The sequence below is a fragment of the Rhamphochromis sp. 'chilingali' genome (genome assembly GCF_963969265.1).
Source record: "Rhamphochromis sp. 'chilingali' genome assembly, chromosome: 14".
NCBI lineage: Eukaryota > Metazoa > Chordata > Actinopteri > Cichliformes > Cichlidae > Rhamphochromis > Rhamphochromis sp. 'chilingali'.
In genome coordinates, this window is record NC_137941.1 from 30,331,378 (window position 1) to 30,353,125 (window position 21,748).

General features: G+C 41.4%; 2 protein-coding genes across 2 annotated transcripts; both read right to left on the minus strand.

Moving 5' to 3' along the window:
* Window positions 1-336: 336 nt before the first annotated feature.
* Window positions 337-20,920, minus strand: LOC308410463 (olfactory receptor 10K1-like; the record flags this gene model as incomplete). Its single annotated transcript, XM_080903800.1, has 2 exons — window positions 337-507; window positions 20,198-20,920. The coding sequence occupies 2 exons, from the start codon at window positions 20,918-20,920 to the stop codon at window positions 337-339; spliced, it is 894 nt and encodes a 297-aa protein (XP_080759926.1).
* LOC308409876 (olfactory receptor 13C2-like) lies at window positions 2,959-3,748 on the minus strand (the record flags this gene model as incomplete). Its single annotated transcript, XM_080902876.1, is given in 2 exon segments — window positions 2,959-2,988; window positions 2,990-3,748. Coding segments are annotated over 2 exon segments (789 nt in total).
* Window positions 20,921-21,748: the final 828 nt, after the last annotated feature.

Below are 21,748 nucleotides of genomic sequence, written 5' to 3' on the forward strand. Positions count from 1 at the left end.
CATCACAGCAAAGCCACGCCCACTTGGTTCTAAGACAAGGCATTGTATGTATATGTGTGAACTTCTGTAAGAATGTGTATGTGCGTGTTATGTGAGAATGTGTATGTGTGTGTGTGTAAGAATGTGTGTGTGTTACCTCCTGCTGACCAAAGGGTCATAAAAGCAGGAGCAACATCACAAGAAACAGATCTTCCAGATAGAATGTATCTGCAATAAAACATTACAGCCCCCATCCAGAACCTCAAGAATTTGGGGAGAAGGACAGTGGAATTCCTTTCATCAGAGTTGGCAAGCATAAAATGACAACATTTAACAATTCACTCTAACACAACCTTTTCAGGTGTTTAAAAAATTCTTCATTTTAAGCCCATATACAAATGGATTAAACAAAGGATGATACAAAGCTAGTTGTAATGTCATTATTAAGCGTGCAGTTTTTGGAAAATCTGATTCCACTCGGGCTATAACGACATCATAGCAACTTAAACAGGAAAAGCTAATTAAAACTGTAAGGTGGGGTAAAGAGGTCTCTGCAGCTTTCTTCCTAATTTCTTTACAACTTCGATAAGACATGAAGAACATTTTTGTGTATGTGTAAAGTATGAATACTTCAGTAGATTAAAAAGTAGGCATGCTGTTTAATGGGCTGATGGCCACCAACATGTATGTCATGCTTGAGAACTGTGGATTTGTCACCAAAAAGCAAGCACGACTAGCTTATCTAAATAGGATAAATGAGTCTCGGGGTCTTATATATATATATATATATATATATATATATATATATATATATATATATATATATATATATATATATGTGTCATACTCACACAGACACCACAGTCACATGGAGCCTGAGTCACAGGTGTATTGATTTGACTCTTTCCATAATCAACATATTTCTTCAACATTGATATGCCAATCACATTCTAAATTTTCTTCCTATTAGCTGTTTTATTCAGGTAATAGGTGTCACTGAATTGGCTCTTTACCTCGTTAAGAATCACACAAACAACGACTAAAACCAACCATGGGGAGGAGAACTAGTACACATTCTCCTGCCTGAAAAACTTATAAGTTTCCTTCATTTTAGACTGTGCATCAGAGAGGAAACTATGTGCTAGCTCACACACAGTGTACAGCCTTTCCCTAAATTAATTTATACAGTCTAACACATTATGTTCTACAAGCAACGCTCCAGCAGCATCTTCAGTAGCCCACACACAGTGTGTCCAAAACCAACCCCAGCTGGGCTAAAACCCAACAATGACAGACCCTTATCTCACTCTGCTTTAGACTCGACACTATATTTGCGATGTATAGATTTCAAAGTCTTGTGGAATCTCTTTATCACATCCTGACCTTGTGGGTGATACGCACTGAACACTCACTGCTTAATAGCCAGCTCTGACATGACTTGTGTAAATTAAAAATAGTAGAGCACTCTCTCATAAGTTTACCTAATTCCTAAATAGCCAGGCAGATGGTGATCACAGGCAAAACCTGAAGACGGTAATCTTTTAGCACCACCACCTGAGTGTCCACATCACACTCTATTCCAGATTCTGAGGAATCTTTTCTTTGTATTTCAGTAAAATTCCATCACCGAATATGTATGATGTGGCTGGGTCACATGGATTTTTTTCTGGACAGCAGACAAACAGGTAATCATAGTTGCATTGGAGAGCTTTAATAAGCTGCACTCTATAGCCAAACACAAACGATTGGTATCAGTGGCACTATTTTATTTCCCACACCAACAAATCTGAACCATAGGAAATCTGGTCAGAAAAGGCACTGCACCACATTGTGTCATAGGTATCTCTTAAAATAGTGATGGGAACTTGGTCCACCACAGTGCCAGTCAGTGAGATAATACCTTCAGAAAGTGAAAGACTTTAATACCTAAAAAAAAAAAAAAAAAAAAAAGCACTCTCATGAGTCAGGACAGCAGCTTTTGCGAAAGACTCAACCTCAAACCATAACACACTCAAGTTGTTTTTGCTGGCCTTTCTTTAAAAGTCATCACAAGCCAATGCTATACACTGTTACGGCCACTTGGTAGTGTATCTCAGTCAGTGGTGATACATTTTCTCATTTTGAGAAAGAAATCAAGCTAAAAAGTATGTAAAGAAATCAGACCCTACTGCTTGATAAATGGTTATTCAGATGTACTGTCTCTTGCCTGCAGATATCATTTTTCAAGCATTTAGATGAGAATGTATAAACCTCTTAATATATTTTTCTTCACTACTTATTTAGTCTCCATTCACAACACACATGCAAAACAAACCTATAAACTGCAACCAAGTTAACTCCTTTCTGCATTTCCCTGTTCTACAAGTGTAGTACTGGTGTATTGTAAACACTGTCATAGCATCAAGGTTCTGATTTCAAACATGCTTGTGGCCTCTGTTGACTGTCAGTCAAAAATAATACAAGTTTATCTAAATTAACTGTTGATCCTAACTGTCTGAAGTGTTGGGTGTGAGTGTTAAATGCCAAATTTGTAACTTGTACAATTTGTAGTCAAATAAAAAATGCTTTTCCTCATTTTGCCTACTTAGGGTTATAAGTCTAAAATGAATCTGGAAAGCCTTTTTTTCACGAGAACGGAGAGCTGAAAACTCCAAACATTTTACTCATTTACTTTGAATTATATATAACAATTAACAATATATACGATTAACTAATGAAGAAAATTTTCTTGAACATCTAACATAGTACCTGCCAGCATGGATATAATTTTTAGTAAAGTTTCCACTCTAGCGTTTATGTAAGTATATAAAAAAAAATTATAAAAAAATAAGTAGTATGATCGTAAAACAGACTATGGCATATTTACAATAAATATGCACCCAGAAAAATGTTATCAGCTATTAACAGGCTTAAATTCTACAAATTAAATTTATAACAGTGGTGGACAAAACAAGCTTTTTAGATGTTTAGAAATTTCCTTCATTTTAAGCCCATATATGAATGGATTAAATAAAGGTTGATACAAAGCTAGTTGTAATGTCATTATTAAGCGTGCAGTTTTTGGAAAATCTGTTTCCATTCGAGCCATGATTACATCATAGATACCTAAACAGGAAAAAGTAATTAAAACTAACATGTGGGGTAAACAGGTCTCTGCAGCTTTTTTCTTAATTTCTTTACAGCTGCGATAAGTGACTATAAATATTTTTGTATATGTGAAAACTATAAAAAGTATAGGAAATACTACGAGATCTAAATAACTAACAATTCCAAATACAGTAACTAACCCTGATTTTACACACTGAAGAGTGTAAATTGTATTGTTACAAAATATTGATTTTAAATGAAAGGAACACAGTTTACTTTTAGCCATTCCTATTGCTTGGACGGCAATATTAGAAGCAGGTACAAGCCAAGCTATGACCAGGAAAATACTCACAGTGCTTTTTCTCATGATGGTTGGATATTGTAGAGGTTTACATATAGCCACATATCTGTCATAGGCCATGGCTGCCAAGAGAAAAAACTCAGAACAACCTAGAGAATAAATTATGAAAAACTGAAAGAGACATGCTGAATATGATATGATTTGTTTTTCAGATAAAAAGTCAATCAGGAGTTTTGGGTAAACAGTTGTGCTGTAAATAACAACATTCAGTAGCAATGCTGCAATAAAAGTGTACATAGGTTTGTGGAGATTTTTGTGGATCAAAATGAGGTATATAATAATAGAGTTACTGCAAGTTATTAGAATATATAATGTGAACATAATAAAAAAATAAACATATCTGTATTTGTTAATTTCCACATGTCCATCAAAAGTTATATAGGTAACATTTAATTCTTCATCCATTGATGTTTTTTTAAAACTACAAAATGTTTCATTAAACAAATTGCACAAGGTGGATAAATGGAAAATACTGAAAAATGCACCATCACGCAAACAGTGAGCAGTTACAGTGTGTGGAAGGTTTTTATCAGACAAATTAAGCCTCCAAGGAGCTGAACATTGGAGGTTCATCTCACCCTTTTCACTCTCTTTTGCTTAGCACTGCAGGACTTCAACACAAATTCTTTTTAGCTGAGATCTTAAATCTTACACAGTGGAGTAGAATAAACTAGTTCAACTTGAGAAATGTGGAATTTAGGATGGAGGCAAAGAGTGGCAGTTAATATTAAAAGGTGTAAAAAACAAAAGTACAAGACATTGAAAATAAGCAGACCTCAGTGCAAGAAAGTGTCTTTCCAACACTGAAAAGCACAAAGGCAAACTTTAACATTTAAAAGGTGTAAAAAAAAACAAAACAAGTACAAGATATTGAAAATAAGCAGACCTCAGTGCAAGAAAGTGTCTTTCAAACACTAACAAGCACAAAGACCAACTTTAACATTAAAAGGTGTTCAAAAAAGTACAAGATATTTACAATAAGCAGACCTCAGTGCAAGAAAGTGTCTTTCCAACACTGAAAAGCACAAAGGCCAACTTTAACATTGCAAGGTGTAAAAACAAGTACAAGACTTTTTACTTTTACTTGAGTACATTTGTGAAGAACTGTACTTTTACTCCGCTATATTTGCAAAATTTGACTCATTACTTTTAAAAAAAAATAATTAGTTTAACACATTAGATAGCATGCCGCCAGTGGAGTTTCCCGTAACTTTTTTACCAATCAGATGAGGCCATGCAGTCACATGACCAGTTTGAAACTGTGGCGGGCAGAGCGGCCCAAGCGTTTCAAAGTAGCGGACACACGGAAAGATGACTCATTGTCACGGTTTGCTTGAGGACTCACATGCAGGACTCAGAGGCACAGTCAGTATTTATTACAGTTCCACCAGGTGTATATACAAACAGTGCAGGGGATAGTGCTATATACAAAGCGGTGACAGGGAAAGGGCTCCGGGGAAATCCAGGTAGGGAAAAGACACTTGCTCCTCTTCTGGCTCTCTCTCCAAACACTCACACAAAAGGGAATCCACTCGGGGAATGCAGGGTCGGGTCCAGGGGATGCGAGTCACACACAACGATCCAGCGATGAGTAGAAGCCACACCCTGGCTTAAATGCTGGCTGCGCTGATGAGGCCCAGGTGTTTCCTCTTCAGAGGGGCGTGGGCCAAGGACGTGAACCCACCATGAGTTCCGCCCTGGCGAGAGAGAGAACACTACTAGTCAGCGGCCTGCTGATCCTCTGGCCATGACACCCATGAAATAACTCCAAATAACTTTTTGTGAAAGAAATAGACAGAAAATATTGTGAAAATTGGTTTATTTTATATCTCCTAGTTTTAACTGAAGAGATAAAAACATGTATGAAATATCACAAACTGCAGTATTGCATAAATGCTTACATCCTGCTGATGCAATGGAGACATCTTCTAGTGACAGTGTACATCCGTGTGTGTGTGAGGAGGTTCCTAAACTCACTGACACAGAAATGGATGTCCACAACTCCCTCTGTGCAGGTGGGGTCAGGACCCTCCTCATGTTGGGTGAAGAGGGGTGGTGCTGGGGCCGGTCAGATATAAAGTGCTGAGAGTGGATCTTTGGTCCTCTGTGCAGCTCTGTCCACTCTCAGCTGTTCCAGGATTGCTAAAGACACTGCCCTGCAAAGCAATAACACAAGAAAGTTGTCATTTTAACACAAAACAGATTTTCATTGTTGGTTGTTGCAACAATTTAAATGTTGTTAAACACAATTTAAATCCAACATACACACATGAAAACTAAATAAACTTAAACCTACAGTGCTGCTGACATCAAACCATGATTTATACCAACTACTGGAAGAATTTAGTCTTCCAAGACTAAATGTATGATAACTTACATAGTTGGAAAACAGCACCACTCTCCGGTTTGTCCTTTGGTCATCCATCTTTCTCATCAGGTCATGGTAAGGCTGTCGTCTGGGTGGGGTGTTGAGTGTCTGAAGTGCTGAGTGCTGGGAGATGAAAAGTGTAAAGCAGCTTTATTGAATTTAAAGACAAAAAATAAAAATATGAATTCACAGATCACTGATTTGTTAAATTTACTTTTCTTCTCATGTGTTTTTATCTTACCTCTGATCCCTTAGCCACAGGCTATACCTTATGTAAAAAGAGACTACTGTCAGTTCACTACATCATTTTTAAACCTTTTCTACTTATTTGTGTTGACATTAAGTATGGGCTGTCATGGCTAACCGATGGACACACCTGCAGCCGGAGTTCTGGCAAGCAAAAGGTGACAGTTTATTTACAAAACGGGAATCCACACACGCGCTCTCCTCTTCAGCACAATAACCGCCGCTACTCATGCTGCCACACTCAGGGATCACAGGGAAGGGTACATCACCAGCTCCGGGGAAATGTGTACACAGAGAGCACGATTAGATCCAACAGGCAAAATACACAGAGAGAGTTTGCTCAAGCTGTGATTCAATGTTCCAGCGAAGACTGCTTCGTGCCGAACACTCATACGGAGCTCCAGCAGATCAGCAACAGATGGAGGCAATCACCGCAGGTGCATGGGTCAAGAGGGAGAGCCCACAATGAGCTGCGCCCAGGCAAGCAGGAGAGATTGATTTTCAAAAACACATTTATTCACTTAATAGTGAATCATACAAAAATTCTGCTCAAACCAACACATTGCTAAATAAAAGTTCAGAGTTATTTAAAGTAAAGAGACTACCTTTATAGTCCCAAAGATTTTGAAAAACATCCAGGCCATCCATTTTGAAATAATATTTATACTCTAACATCACTCTTGCTCTTAACATACTCTTGAAGAGCTCTACACAATCAGTATTTCGTCCATTATAAATTTTATATTTTCTACTCAAGTAAATTACCAACTTTGCTTGACCCAAGAAAAAAATGATACATCGTCCCTTTTTCTTCTTCCTTTTGTCATATGAAAAGCCAAAAATAAAACACTCTTTTGAAAAAAAAAATTCTACAAAGTATTTCCAAATACCATTAAGTACTGAAAATGAATCCATTAACCCGAAACACTGTACAAAACAATGAAAAATAGTTTCTCTCATTGAACAAAAAGGACATTTATCTGAAACCCCATGATGGACACAAGAGGCAACTGGTGAAGGCAACTGTAGCTTGCCTTCACCAGTGTATGAATGTGAGAGTGAATGAACGGTGGTATTGTAAAGCGCTTTGAGGGGTCCTGAAAAGCGCTATATAAATGCAATCCATTATTATTATCATCATTATAAGAGCATTAACTGCAATGATACCATGTAAAATTCGCCACTGTAAATCACCTGTTTTTTTTTGTTTTTTTTGCCTGTCCCATTTGGTTCTTTAGCCATCAGAATTGTTGTCTGAAGACCAACAAGGATACCCAATGGATTTACTTTGCCAAATGGATCATCGTGGCATTGCCGTATTGGTCCGTTTGATCGACCTTTGTTTTTATTGTTTATTATATTTTATTTTCAGATGTTACAGACGGGACAGACATGAGTGAGGGATAGGAAAGGGAGAAAGAAAGAGGAAGGAAAAGAAAAACAGAAGGGGAGAGGGACAGTGAGAAAGGGGGGGAGAAAAAAAAATCTCCTGGATCACCTGTTGAGAGAAGAAGAATAGAAAACAAGCAAAAAAAACCCCAAAGCAACATACTAAACACAACACCATCGCATTAATCTAGCTAAGTGTAAACAGCAGTAAATACTGAATATTCAATGTTGTTGTGCAGCACGCAGGACAGACAGCGCACAATGTGCTTTGAAGTAGCAGCCAAGAAAGGTGTAATTTAAGTCTACGAACAGTGAACACCCGTGTGCATACCTGTGTGGATCAGCGCGCTTGTATTCAAATGGTTTCCACATGTAATGGTCTGCAAGAGGATGTAGCGAGCCATAGCCCCGTCCCCCAGGGCATGAAGCAGGCATGGAGGAGATCCAGGCCCCAGACATCCAGAGGCTCCCACAGCACGAGAGCCCAAAGAGGACCACCGGAGGGGCATCCGTGCCACCCTCATGGGAAGGGCTGAGGATCCCCAGACGAGGCGTCACCCAGTAGCCACTGAGCAGAAGCTAGAGGGGGCTGCACCGGCGTGCCCGCCGGCTCTGCCGGCAGCCAGCTGTGCCAGAGTGAACCGAGCCGCAGGCCCAGAGGCCGGAGGCCCGAGGGCCCCCTGCACCCCGGAGGAGGCCTGACCGAGCAACAGGCGCCAGGCCCCGCCAGGTAGCCACCGGGAGTGAGCTGGTACATACCTGAGTGCCCAGCCCCGGACACCAAGAACCACCAATGTACCGACCCCTAAGGGCATCAGTCACCGGCAGGGAGTGTGGTGAGGGGAGATAGGCCTTGGAGGGCCTGGGAGTTCCCAGAGAGGTGGAGTCTAAGACCCGACCTGACATATAGACACAGACAAACAGGCACACACAGACACAAACATGCATTCCCACCCTCATGCACACATATAGAAACACTCAGCACTCACCCAATGTAAGGATTGACATAAATGGACATGTACACACAATCACACTCCCCAAACATACTCTATACCCCGGGTCCAGGTACCCTCGCCCCCAGAGGAGGAAACAGAACCCAGACCCAAGAGATGTTACCCTTCCCCCCGGGGTGTAGGCAAGCAGACCGTCCCAGGCTCCGCAGCAGCAGGGAGGCCAATCGGACAGCTAACATCTCCTCCCTGCCCCCCCGCCCCCATGGCTAGCAGAGAACGGGAGTGTGTGAAGACCCCATACCTCCCTCCTCCCGCTCATGTGTAGTGTTGCTGCGTGTTGTTCTAAATCACCTGTGTTCTTAGTTAATGGTGGCTTGTACAGCATCCCCCATACAGGTGTCACATCAAAACCAACCTTAAAATGTTCTCTCCAAGGCGTATGATTTTTACCTTTTAACTTTATTCCAGGAGCTTTACCATTTTCCATACTCAAAGCTTCCTGCAGTTCTTGCAGAGTTGAGGCAGGCTCCAAGACGATACTGTCTTGCTCTGAGACCTCTGGCAAGTTACTGAGAAACTCTTCACTAGCCACGGAATCTTCTCTAAACTCGCTGACATACAGCTTTGAAAAATAATCAACAGCCTTTTTGTCATGTTTCGGCTGTGTACAGGCAGGAGAAGGACCCAAACGCAAAACTCACGACAACAAAATTAAACTCAAAAAGCTGCTTTATTGCAAAATGGCATGGGAAAACTAAACTGGGACATGGCTAACTAACACACAGGGAAACAGCCATGAGGGAGACTACAACACTGAAAAAGTGAAACACAGGGCTCAAATACACAGAGGGATAACGAGGGAACAAGACACAGAAGGAGAGCACAGCTGGGAGTAATCAGGCTGGACGAGACAAGGGAAGCAAAACTAGAAACATTGACATGAGACACAGACCTTCAAAGTAAAACAGGAAACACACTGACTGAACTCTAGACATGTAAACTTAACAGCAACTGGGGAGACAGAACATAGGAACCTTAAACATGGTACAAAAACGTCACAGTAGACACAACATGGAACACAGGGAAGCCATATTACAAAGCCAAAGAACTAAACCTATGATAACCCTAACTGAGACCTAGGGAAACAAGAAAAAGAACAACAAAGGACTCAAAACATAAACCATAATATAAAAACACAAGATCTCTTCAAAATAAAATAGGAAACATAATGAGATGCAGACATGACAACCTGAACTTGACAACGTAAGACACAGACATGAAACACATGAAGAGCAGGGGAGACTTAACATGGGTTGGAAACACAAGGGGGAACTAATAAGCAAATGAACATAGGAGACCTAATGAGCTTAAACATACTATAAACATCAAAATGAACTAAAGCTCAAAACACTGGGTCATAAGACCCAGGATCGTGACACTTTTTCTGTAATTCAGTGGGTTCAGTCAGCTCTTTCCCATCCTCAGATTGAATACAGTGAATACGGCGATTCTGTCCATTGTTTTTTTCCAAACTAAAGAAGAATTCTGAGGGAGCATCCATTTCAGCAAAATTTTGAAAACATGAATGGACCAGGGCGGCCTGTGCTCTAAACCCTAGCACATCACCCAAAACAGCGTTTTTACTTTTGAGTGCCTGAAAATGGTCTCGATCTCCTGTGGACTCACTCAAATTTTGAAGATCCACTACATCAGTCTCTAATGTTTTATATAGATTTTAGCATCTCACTTATGTGTATTGAACACAGAACTGCTGAATTTCTATTTTAACAATATCCCACCATTGCTGCAAGGAAGCAAGCTGACACTTCATAGTTCTCCATTGATAAATGAGGACCTTTCCACAAATGTTTTTCCATGTGATGATGTCCTCTTGCTTTTTAATCTAATGACTGCACTGACTTCTTTTTCATTAAATGCTTTTCTTTGTAATCTGATGTATGTCATGCATGTATTATTTTAAGACAGGTGGGGATTATGTGTCCTCACTCTGTCTTCACCATTAATGACCTATTTACTTGGGTGTGACTTAACCAATGAACCAGTACAAACCTGTTATATGTCAGCTGGTTTATCCATGAAGATGTGATTGGTTAATTGGAAATTTTTTCTGTTTACTGTTTTTAATTTAAGCACACTTCTACTATGTAGCACAGATTAACTAATTTGTCTGGACCTGTGGCTGCAGAATGTGTGAGGTGGTGAGAAGACCCAAACACAGGAGAAAAGGAACTACTTAGCAAAAAGCGAGCTGTTTATTTAGGCTGAACATTAAAGTACAAAGAAAATCCCCCAACCAACCAAACAAACAAATAAACTAAACTGGGAAAATACTAGGGACATGGACCCCGAGAGACACAAAAACTGATGAGAAGAGAATCGGACAAGGGTCAAGAGGCCACTGAGAAAATTTATACACAAGGGGAAGAATAGACGAGTGGAGACAGCTGGGAAACACAGCAGAAACAAATAAGATATAATGAGAGACAAGGAGTATCGAAAACATATGAACATCACACTAGGACAGGGATTAGGGAACACTGCAACATGACAGACTAGAGAGACAAGGACGAAACACAAAAAGAGAGGAACATGGGAACAGGTAAGAGAGACAAAACACAGAGATATGAGTAAGACCTAGAGCGAGAGGAATAGAGAGAGACCACTAGAGAGGGAGAGCGATAGACAGAGAGAGAGAGAGAGAAAGAGAGAGAGAGAGAGAAAGAGAGAGAGAATGAGGGTCACACAGAGAGGCAAAGTGAGCAAGACAGAGCGAGAGAGCGAGAGAGTGACACAAGGAGGTACACTAAAATGGAGACAAGACACTGAGGACAAGACAGAATGAGAAAAGCTAAAGTAAACTAAATACCCTAAAATAAACCTGAATCAACGGGGATAAACTGCATAATCAGAAGAATATAAGAACAAGAAAGATTAAAGATTAAATTACCAATAATCATCCCACAGATGTAATATTATCTACAGCTACTCTTAGTACCATTGATGTTAGGTTAGACTCTTTTTCTCCAATTGATCTTTCTGAGTTAAGTCATAATTACTTCCTCCAAACTATCAACGTGTCTTTTAGACCCCATTCCTACAAAACTGCTCAAAGAAGTCCTGCCATTAATTAATTATTTGATCTTAAATATGATCAACCTATCTCTAATAATCGGCTATGTACCACAGGCCTTCAAGGTGGCTGTAGTTAAACCTTTACTCAAAAAGCTATCTCTAGACCCAGCAGTCTTAGCTAATTATAGGCCAATCTCCAACCTTCCTTTCATATCAAAAATCCTTGAAAGAGTAGTTGTCAAACAGCTAACAGATCATCTGCAGAGGAATGGTTTATTTGAAGAGTTTCAGTCAGGTTTCAGAGCTCATCACAGCACAGAAACAGCTTTAGTGAAGGTTACAAATGATCTTCTTGTGGCCTCTGACAGTGGACTCATCTCTGTGCTTGTCCTGCTAGACCTTAGTGCAGCATTCGATACTGTTGACCATAATATCCTATTAGAGCGATTAGAACATGCTGTAGGTATTACAGGTACTACACTGCAGTGGTTTGTATCATATCTATCTAATAGACTCCAATTTGTACATGTAAATGGAGAGTCCTCTTCACACACTGAGGTTAATCATGGAGTTCCACAGGGTTCAGTGCTAGGACCAATTCTGTTTACACTATACATGCTTCCCCTAGGCAGCATCATTAGAAGACATGGCATAAATTTTCACTGCTATGCAGATGACACCCAGCTCTATCTGTCCATGTAGCCAGATAACACACACCAATTAGTTAAACTGCAGGAATGTCTTAAAGACATAAAGACCTGGATGGCCGCTAACTTTCTGCTTCTTAATTCAGATAAAACTGAGGTTATTGTACTCGGCCCTGAAAATCTTAGAAATATGGTATCTAACCAGATTCTTACTCTGGATGGCATTACCTTGGCCTAACGCTGTGAGGAACCTTGGAGTCATTTTTGACCAGGACATGTCCTTCAACGCACATATTAAACAAATATGTAAGACTGCTTTCTTCCATTTGCGCAACATCTCTAAAGTTAGAAATATCCTGTCTCAGAGTGACGCTGAAAAACTAGTTCATGCATTTATTACTTCCAGGCTGGACTACTGCAATTGATTATTATCAGGATGTCCAAAAAACTCCCTGAAAAGCCTTCAGCTAATCCAAAATGCTGCAGAAAGAGTCCTGACAGGGACTAGAAAGAGAGAGCATATTCCTCCTGTTTTGGCTTCCCTTCATTGACTTCCTGTTAAATCCAGAATTGAATTCAAAATCCTGCTCCTCACATACAAGGTCTTAAATAATCAGGCCCCATCTTATCTTAATGACCTTGTAGTACCATATCACCCTATTAGAGAACTTCGCTCTCGCTCTGCAGACCTACTTGTTGTTCCTAGAGTATTTAAAAGTAGAATGGGAGGGAGAGCCTTCAGTTTTCAGGCCCCTCTTCTGTGGAATCAGCTTCCAGTTTGAATTCGGGAGACAGACACTATCTCTACTTTTAAGATTAGGCTTAAAACTTTCCTTTTTGCTAAAGCATATAGTTAGGGCTGGACCAGGTGACCCTGAATCCTCCCTTAGTTATGCTGCAATAGATGTAGGCTGCCGGGGATTCCCATGATGCATTGAGTTTTTCCTTTCCAGTCACCTTTCTCACTCACTATGAGTTAATAGACCTCTCTGCATTGAATCATATCTGTTATTAACCTCTGTCTCTCTTCCACAGCATGTCTTTATGCTGTTTTCCTTCTCCCACCCCAGCCGGTCGCAGCAGATGGCCGACCCTCCCTGAGCCTGGTTCTGCCGGAGGTTTCTTCCTGTTAAAAGGGAGTTTTTCCTTCCCACTGTGGCCAAAACGCTTGCTCATAGGGGGTCATATGACTGTTGGGTTTTTCTCTGTATTTATGAAGCGCCTTGAGGCGACTTTTCTTGTGATTTGGCGCTATATAAATAAAATTGAATTGAATTGAAGCAGCTAAACTAAGAAACTGTTGAGGGAGAGAGAAGACAATATGCTCCAATTTTAAGTTTTCAAAATTTATCATCGAAATATTTAGAATTTTTAATTGTTTTACATGGCGCCATGGATCTCCTTTCTCTCGCTCAGAAACAAAGGTACTGTGCCAGGGCGGTATACACTTTTATGAATCAAAGAAACTGAATGTTAACATGATTGGTCAAATGAGTTGAGTGTGGCCTTAGGTCTCATACCAGCACATGTTTCTTCTTCTGCAGCTCTCTGGGCATCTCGTTATATGGAGATGCCCTTTTGCAGGCAACACCCTCGTTACCATGACAACCACCTCTTACGCTCTGGTCAGGCCTGTAGAGTTAAAGAAGGGGTGTAGAGTGCATGCCATAACAACAGATTTATGATCAATGCCACATTCCTGTGAGGGTTTGTGAGGAAGTGCTGTATCTGATAGCATCAGAGTAACACTCTACTTCCAAAACCTACCTACAATACACTCTATACAGTATGGAAAAAAACAGAAATTTGCAATGCCAATCATGAGGTATTAGCCCTAAAGCAAACAAACATTTGATATGTTTCTCATGTTCTATTGTGAGTAAAATATGGGTTTATGAGAATGGCAAATTATTAAATTCTGTTTTGTTTTGTTTTTTTGTTTTTTACATTTTACACAGTGTCCCCAGTTTTTGTAACTGGGATTGTACTTTTCAAGATTGTTTTTCTACATACATCTGTTTGGTTTATAACCCACAGAGAACAATAATATGTGACAAGAGATGAAGATGCAGGGCCTTAAGCAACAGTTATAAAGTGTTACTACCTATTCCATCTATGTTGCACTTGTAGCATATTGCAAATAAGAATCAGTAATAAAGTAAAAATGAAAAAATATAAAAAAGTTGAAAAACATTTATCTGAAAATGGATCAGAACTGATACATTTATTAAAGATAATTCCATGTTGATTGATGAAAATATATAATTAACACCTCCATTTTTGAGAGCATTCTTTATTTACAGCATTTTTTTCTCACCTGCCTGAAACTTTTGCACAGTACTGTATGTATGTATGTATGTGTGTATATATATATATATATATATATATATATATATATATATATATATATATATATATATATATATATATATATATATATAAAACCAGCTGGATAGCGTAGTGGTTAGACTACACGCCTTTGGAACAGAGGATCGCAAGTTGGATTCCTGCCTGGGGCGTCTGTATCCAGTAAGGGTCCTAAGGCTAGACCCCCTATGCTAAGCAAGCCTACCGCAGACATGAGCGAGACAGATAAATATGAAGGCATGCCGGCTCGGACGTCGCCCGGATCAACAAGGTCCGCGTCAGGTGTTGAGGAACCAGGGCACCCTGACGAAAAGTGGGCTACTGGAACTGGAACAAGAAGGCATCGGTGGGCAAGAGACGAAAACAGGGGGTTGTTGGAATGCTACTACGCAAGTAACCCCGGCGGAAGGGGCTACATGAATAGGATAAGGGACCTATGGATTCTTCGATACCCAACATCCACAATGACGGCGAAACAACTAGTAGCTCAGTGTTCCAACATTCGAAAGAAGGGACTGCTCTCACAGCTAGAGATTGACGAGGTACAACACAAATGCTACGGCAAGGAGGAGTCAGGACGCCAGGTCAGGGGGGCGATATCATCACCCCCACCCGAGATTGGGTACATAGCCCCAAGTGCGATAGGAGAAGGATCGTTGAGTGCGAGAGGAACTGACCTGAAAAATAGGATCATGGCCAAGCTTGAAACCTGGATCCCCCGTAGCCGGTTACCAAGATTACGTGAAGTACCCTCAGAAGGTCTGCTAGATGATGTTAATGCAGCACTACGGGCAATACCTACAACCACGATTACCGACACTAACAAGCTGATCTACAATACGGCAGCAGTGATCAGTGAGATGCTTGGCTACAAGTTGAACAGCGACAAGGGGCAGTACCCTCCATGGAGAAGGAGGCTAGAGGGCAAGATCAAAGTAGCACGGAGGGAGGTTAGCCAACTAACGGAGTTGCAGAAAGGTGCGACAAATAAGGTGCCTAAAAAATACAGCAAGCTGTCCATACCTGAGGCCTTGGAAACTGCCAAGCAAAGACTCACAGCCTTGGCCAGCCGGTTGAGGAGGTACACCAGAGAGATAGAAGGCAGGAGAATAAACCAGCTGTTCTCCACAGAACCAGCAAAGGTGTACTCTCAGTGGCAAGGGAACAATAAGAGAACAGCACCACCAAGGCTGGAGACGGAGCAATACTGGAAGAGCATATGGGAGAAGGATGCAACCCATAACGGCAATGCTCAGTGGCTAGAGGATCTGAGGGCAGACCACAGCGACCTCCCTGAACAGGGTCCAGTAACCATCACAGTGGCAGATATCCAAGAAAGGGTCTCCAGTATGAAGAGTTGGACAGCACCAGGGCCCGACATGGTTCACGCCTACTGGCTGAAGAAGCTGACTGCACTCCACGAGCGTCTGGCAGCACAAATGAACCAGCTGCTAGTTAACGAGAGACACCCGGAATGGCTAACTGAAGGCTGGACGGTCCTGATCCCCAAGGACCCCAAGAAGGGACCGGTCCCCTCCAACTACCGACCAATAACCTGCCTCAGTACTACATGGAAGCTCCTGTCAGGCATCATATCGGCTAAGATGAACAGGCACATGGGTCAATACATGAGCGGGACACAGAAAGGAATTGGCAAGAATACCAGAGGCGCAAAACACCAGCTACTGGTAGACAGAACAATCAGCCGAGACTGCAAGACCAGACTGACCACCCTGTGCACTGCCTGGATTGATTACAAGAAGGCCTATGACTCAATGCCCCACAGCTGGATACTGGAATGCCTAGAATTGTACAAGATCAACGGGACCCTAAGAGCCTTCATCAGGAACTCAATGGGGATGTGGCGTACAACACTAGAGGCCAACTCCAAGCCCATAGCACAAGTCACCATCAAGTGCGGGATCTACCAAGGAGATGCTCTGTCCCCACTGCTGTTCTGCATAGGCCTGAACCCCCTCAGTGAGATCATTAACAAGACTGGCTACGGATACCGACTACGGAACGGAGCAGTTGTCAGCCACCTCCTGTACATGGATGACATCAAGCTGTATGCCAAGAGTGAACGAGACATCGATTCACTGATCCACACTACCAGGCTATACAGCAATGACATTGGAATGTCGTTCGGACTGGAGAAGTGTAGCCGGATGGTAACAAAGAGAGGGAAGGTAGTCAGAACTGAGGGGATTGAACTACCAGAAGGCAACATTGCAGACATAGAGGACAGTTACAAGTACTTGGGGATCCCGCAGGCAAATGGGAACCATGAAGAGGCCGCTAGAAAAGCTGCAACCACCAAGTACCTGCAGAGGGTCAGGCAAGTCCTGAGGAGTCAGCTGAATGGTAAGAACAAGATCCGGGCCATCAACACGTACGCCCTACCCGTGATCAGGTACCCTGCTGGGGTAATAGGCTGGCCAAAGGAGGAGATAGAAGCCACTGACATAAAGACAAGAAAGCTCCTTACCATGCATGGAGGGTTTCACCCCAAGTCCAGCACCCTGAGGCTGTACGCTAAGCGGAAGGAAGGGGGCCGGGGACTGGTGAGTGTCAGCACCACAGTCCAGGATGAGACAACGAACATCTCAGAATACATTGGGAAGATGGCCCCAACTGACCGAGTGCTCAGTGAATACCTCAGGCAGCAGAAACCCAAGAAAGAGGAGGGAGACGAGGAACCATCATGGAAGGACAGGCCCCTGCACGGTATGTACCACCGGCAGATAGAGGAGGTGGCTGATATCCAGAAATCCTACCAGTGGCTGGACAAAGCTGGACTGAAAGACAGCACAGAGGCACTAATCATGGCAGCACAAGAACAAGCTCTGAGCACAAGATCCATAGAGGCTGGGGTCTATCACACCAGGCAAGACCCCAGGTGCAGGCTGTGTAAAGATGCCCCAGAGACAATCCAGCACATAACAGCAGGGTGCAAGATGCTAGCAGGCAAGGCATACATGGAACGCCATAACCAAGTGGCCGGCATAGTGTACAGCAACATCTGTGCCGAGTATAACCTGGAAGTCCCGAGGTCAAAATGGGAGATGCCCCCAAGGGTGGTGGAGAATGACCGAGCTAAGATCCTGTGGGACTTCCAGATACAGACGGACAAAATGGTGGTGGCTAACCAACCGGACATAGTGGTGGTAGACAAACAGAAGAAGACGGCCGTAGTGATCGATGTAGCGGTTCCAAATGACAGCAATATCAGGAATAAGGAACACGAGAAACACGAGAAGCTGGAGAAATACCAAGGGCTCAGAGAAGAGCTCGAGAGGATGTGGAGGGTGAAGGTAACGGTGGTCCCCGTGGTAATCGGAGCACTAGGTGCGGTGACTCCCAAGCTAGGCGAGTGGCTCCAGCAGATCCCGGGAACAACATCGGAGATCTCTGTCCAGAAGAGCGCAGTCCTGGGAACAGCTAAGATACTGCGCAGGACCCTCAAGCTCCCAGGCCTCTGGTAGAGGACCCGAGCTTGAAGGATAAACCGCCCGCAGGGGCGTGCTGGGTGTTTTTTATATTTATTTATATATATATATATATATATATATATATATATATATATATATATATATATATATATATATATATATATACATACATACAGTGGGGCAAAAAAGTATTTAGTCAGCCACCGATTGTGCAAGTTCCCCCACTTAAAATGATGACAGAGGTCAGTAATTTGCACCAGAGGTACACTTCAACTGTGAGAGACAGAATGTGAAAAAAAAATCCATGAATTCACATGGTAGGATTTGTAAAGAATTTATTCGTAAATCAGGGTGGAAAATAAGTATTTGGTCACCTCAAACAAGGAAAATCTCTGGCTCTCACAGACCTGTAACGTCTTCTGTAAGAAGCTTTTCTGTCCCCCACTCGTTACCTGTATGAATGGCACCTGTTTGAACTCATCATCTGTATAAAAGACACCTGTCCACAGCCTCAAACAGTCAGACTCCAAACTCCGCCATGGCAAGATCTCATCCCGTGGGGTCAAAATGATCATGAGAACGGTGAGCAAAGATCCCAGAACCACACGGGGGGACCTGGTGAATGACCTGCAGAGAGCTGGGACCAAAGTAACAAAGGTCACCATCAGTAACACACTACAACGGCAGGGAATCAAATCCCGCAGTGCCAGACGTGTTCCGCTGCTGAAGTCAGTGCATGTCCAGGCCCGTCTGAAGTTTGCCAGAGAGCACATGGATGATACAGCAGAGGATTGGGAGAATGTCATGTGGTCAGATGAAACCAAAGTAGAACTTTTTGGTATAAACTCAACTCGTCGTGTTTGGAGGAAGAAGAATACTGAGTTGCATCCCAAGAACACCATACCTACTGTGAAGCATGGGGGTGGAAACATCATGCTATGGGGCTGTTTTTCTGCCAAGGGGACAGGACGACTGATCCGTGTTAAGGACAGAATGAATGGGGCCATGTATCGTGAGATTTTGAGCCAAAACCTCCTTCCATCAGTGAGAACTTTGAAGATGAAACGAGGCTGGGTCTTCCAACATGACAATGATCCAAAACACACCGCCCGGGCAACAAAGGAGTGGTTCCGTAAGAAGCATTTGAAAGTCCTGGAGTGGCCTAGCCAGTCTCCAGACCTCAACCCCATAGAAAATCTGTGGCGGGAGTTGAAAGTCCGTGTTGCTCGGCGACAGCCCCAAAACATCACTGCTCTCGAGAAGATCTGCATGGAGGAATGGGCCAAAATACCAGCTACTGTGTGTGCAAACCTGGTAAAGACCTATAGTAAATGTTTGACCTCTGTTATTGCCAACAAAGGTTATGTTACAAAGTATTGAGTTGTGTTTTTGTTATTGACCAAATACTTATTTTCCACCCTGATTTACGAATAAATTCTTTACAAATCCTACCATGTGGATTCATGGATTTTTTTTTTCACATTCTGTCTCTCACAGTTGAAGTGTACCTCTGGTGCAACTTACTGACCTCTGTCATCATTTTAGGTGGGGGAACTTGCACAATCGGTGGCTGACTAAATACTTTTTTGCCCCACTGTGTGTATATATATATATATATATATATATATATATATATATATATATATATATATATATATATATATATATATATATATATAGAGAGAGAGAGAGAGAGAGAGAGAGAGAGAGAGGTAGCAATTGATTAACTAAATTAACTAAATTATTTTTTGCGCTTACAACCCACAATAGTAAAAGATAACCTGTGACAAAAAAGGAGGAAAAATGTGAAACGCAGGCATAGGAACTGCTTAGACTTCAAACATTACCAGCAACAGTTTAACAAATTGTTTATCTTTGTTTTATGACCATTATGTTTTTCGTCTTGTTGTCAGTAGAAGGACAGAGATCAACGTTTATATAAATGTTGATCTCTGTCCTTCTATCTTGCATGTCAAATCAGAGATAAGAAACTCTTTTATCTAACTCACATTACAATGAAATCCCATACATTTGATAATGGTGCAGTAATACCAGTGTTGTTAAACCTGACACAACAACATCTTGATGTGTTTAAAAATTTCATTCACTTTGAGTCCATATATGATTGGATTTAAAAGAGGATGGAATAAAATTGACTGAAACGTCAATGTCAAGCGTACAGTGTTTGATAGATCAGATTCCAGTCTAACTATAATTATATCAAAGAAAATAAAACAGGAAAAGTTGATTAACACCAGCAAGTGGGGTAAACATGTCTTTAGAGCTTTTCTCCTTGTTTCTCTGCAACAACTGTAAGATATTCTTAGAATTCTGATATATGAAAAAAGTATGAAAAGCATTGGTAGAAAGGCAACATTTATCAGCATGACCACACCATATACAGATATTACAACCGAGGGCACACACTGAAGCCTGTAAAATGAATTGTTACAAAAAATTCCTGTTAGAGTAAAACTACAGAGTTTTACATTCGAATACAGCACAAATGACACTGCAATCTCAAAAGCAGGTATAAGCCAAACTAAAATCACACATACATAAATAGTTATTCTATTCATAATAACTGGATATTGCAGGGGTTTGCATATAGACACATACCTGTCATATGCCATTGCTGCCAACAGTAAAAACTCTGACCCAGCTGAGGTGTAATATGAGAATCCTTGGAAGAGACAGAGTGGATACGATATAGTCTGTTTTTCAGACAAAACATCAGATAAGAGCTTTGGATAGATAATCATGCTGTAAAGAACAGAGTTGATTAACAAAGCTGCAATAAAAATATACATTGGCTCATGAAGGTTTTTGCAAGTCCAAATAAGGTACACTATAGTGGAATTAAAGCAGAGTATCAGAATATATAATGTGAATATAATCACAAAATAAAGATATCTGTATTTGTGCAATTCTGCAAACCCACCAAGAGTTAACAATGTTACATTTAATTCAACATCCATTAAATAAACAATGCTTTAAAGTACTGTAGTAATATATTTCCCGCACTGAACTAAGAAGGTAAGTAATTGTCTCTGTTTTGTGGCTTTGTTTTATCAGAAAACCTTCCATCCTCTATGGGACTCATTAAGTTCTCTACTAACATGTAAACAACTTCAGGGAATCAGACGAATTGATGTTTATAGCCCTATGCACTTCATTGTGTTTGCCCATCAATTTTTTTTAAACCCCTGGAACTAGTATAGGCTTAGTATAAAAGCAAAAAAGCCACGGAAACCACGGAAACCACTACTGCCTTCACACTACATTTTCTCAAGTCTCAAGGTTATCACGTTCATTCATCCTCATGTTGTTAACACTTGATATAGCTATATCTATCACTACAGTCATCTCCCTCTGCTTGTCCACCACTATTGCGTCTGGTTGGATAGATATCACCAGTTTGTCTGTCTATATCAGGAAGCCCCAGACTTAGCTTGGTCATTTTCAGCTACCTTGGGTGATGACCTCTGGACTTCAAGGACATATGCTGCACAAATGTTAATTGATATACTTCTGGCCACCTGGTTATGGTGTTCTACTGTATGTGTGTTCTGCTTGCTAGCATCTTGCACTGTACTCTTATGTGCTAGAGTGTTTCAGAGGCATCTTTGCACAGTCTGCACCAGGGGTTTTACCCGTTGTGGTAGAACTAAGTGTTTATGGATCTTATGCTTAGAGCTTGTTCCTGTGCTGCCATGATTCATACCTCAGTGTTTTGTCTTTCAGCCCAGCCACTGATAGGAGTTCTGGACGTCAGCCATGTCTTCTATCTGCCGGTGGTACATACT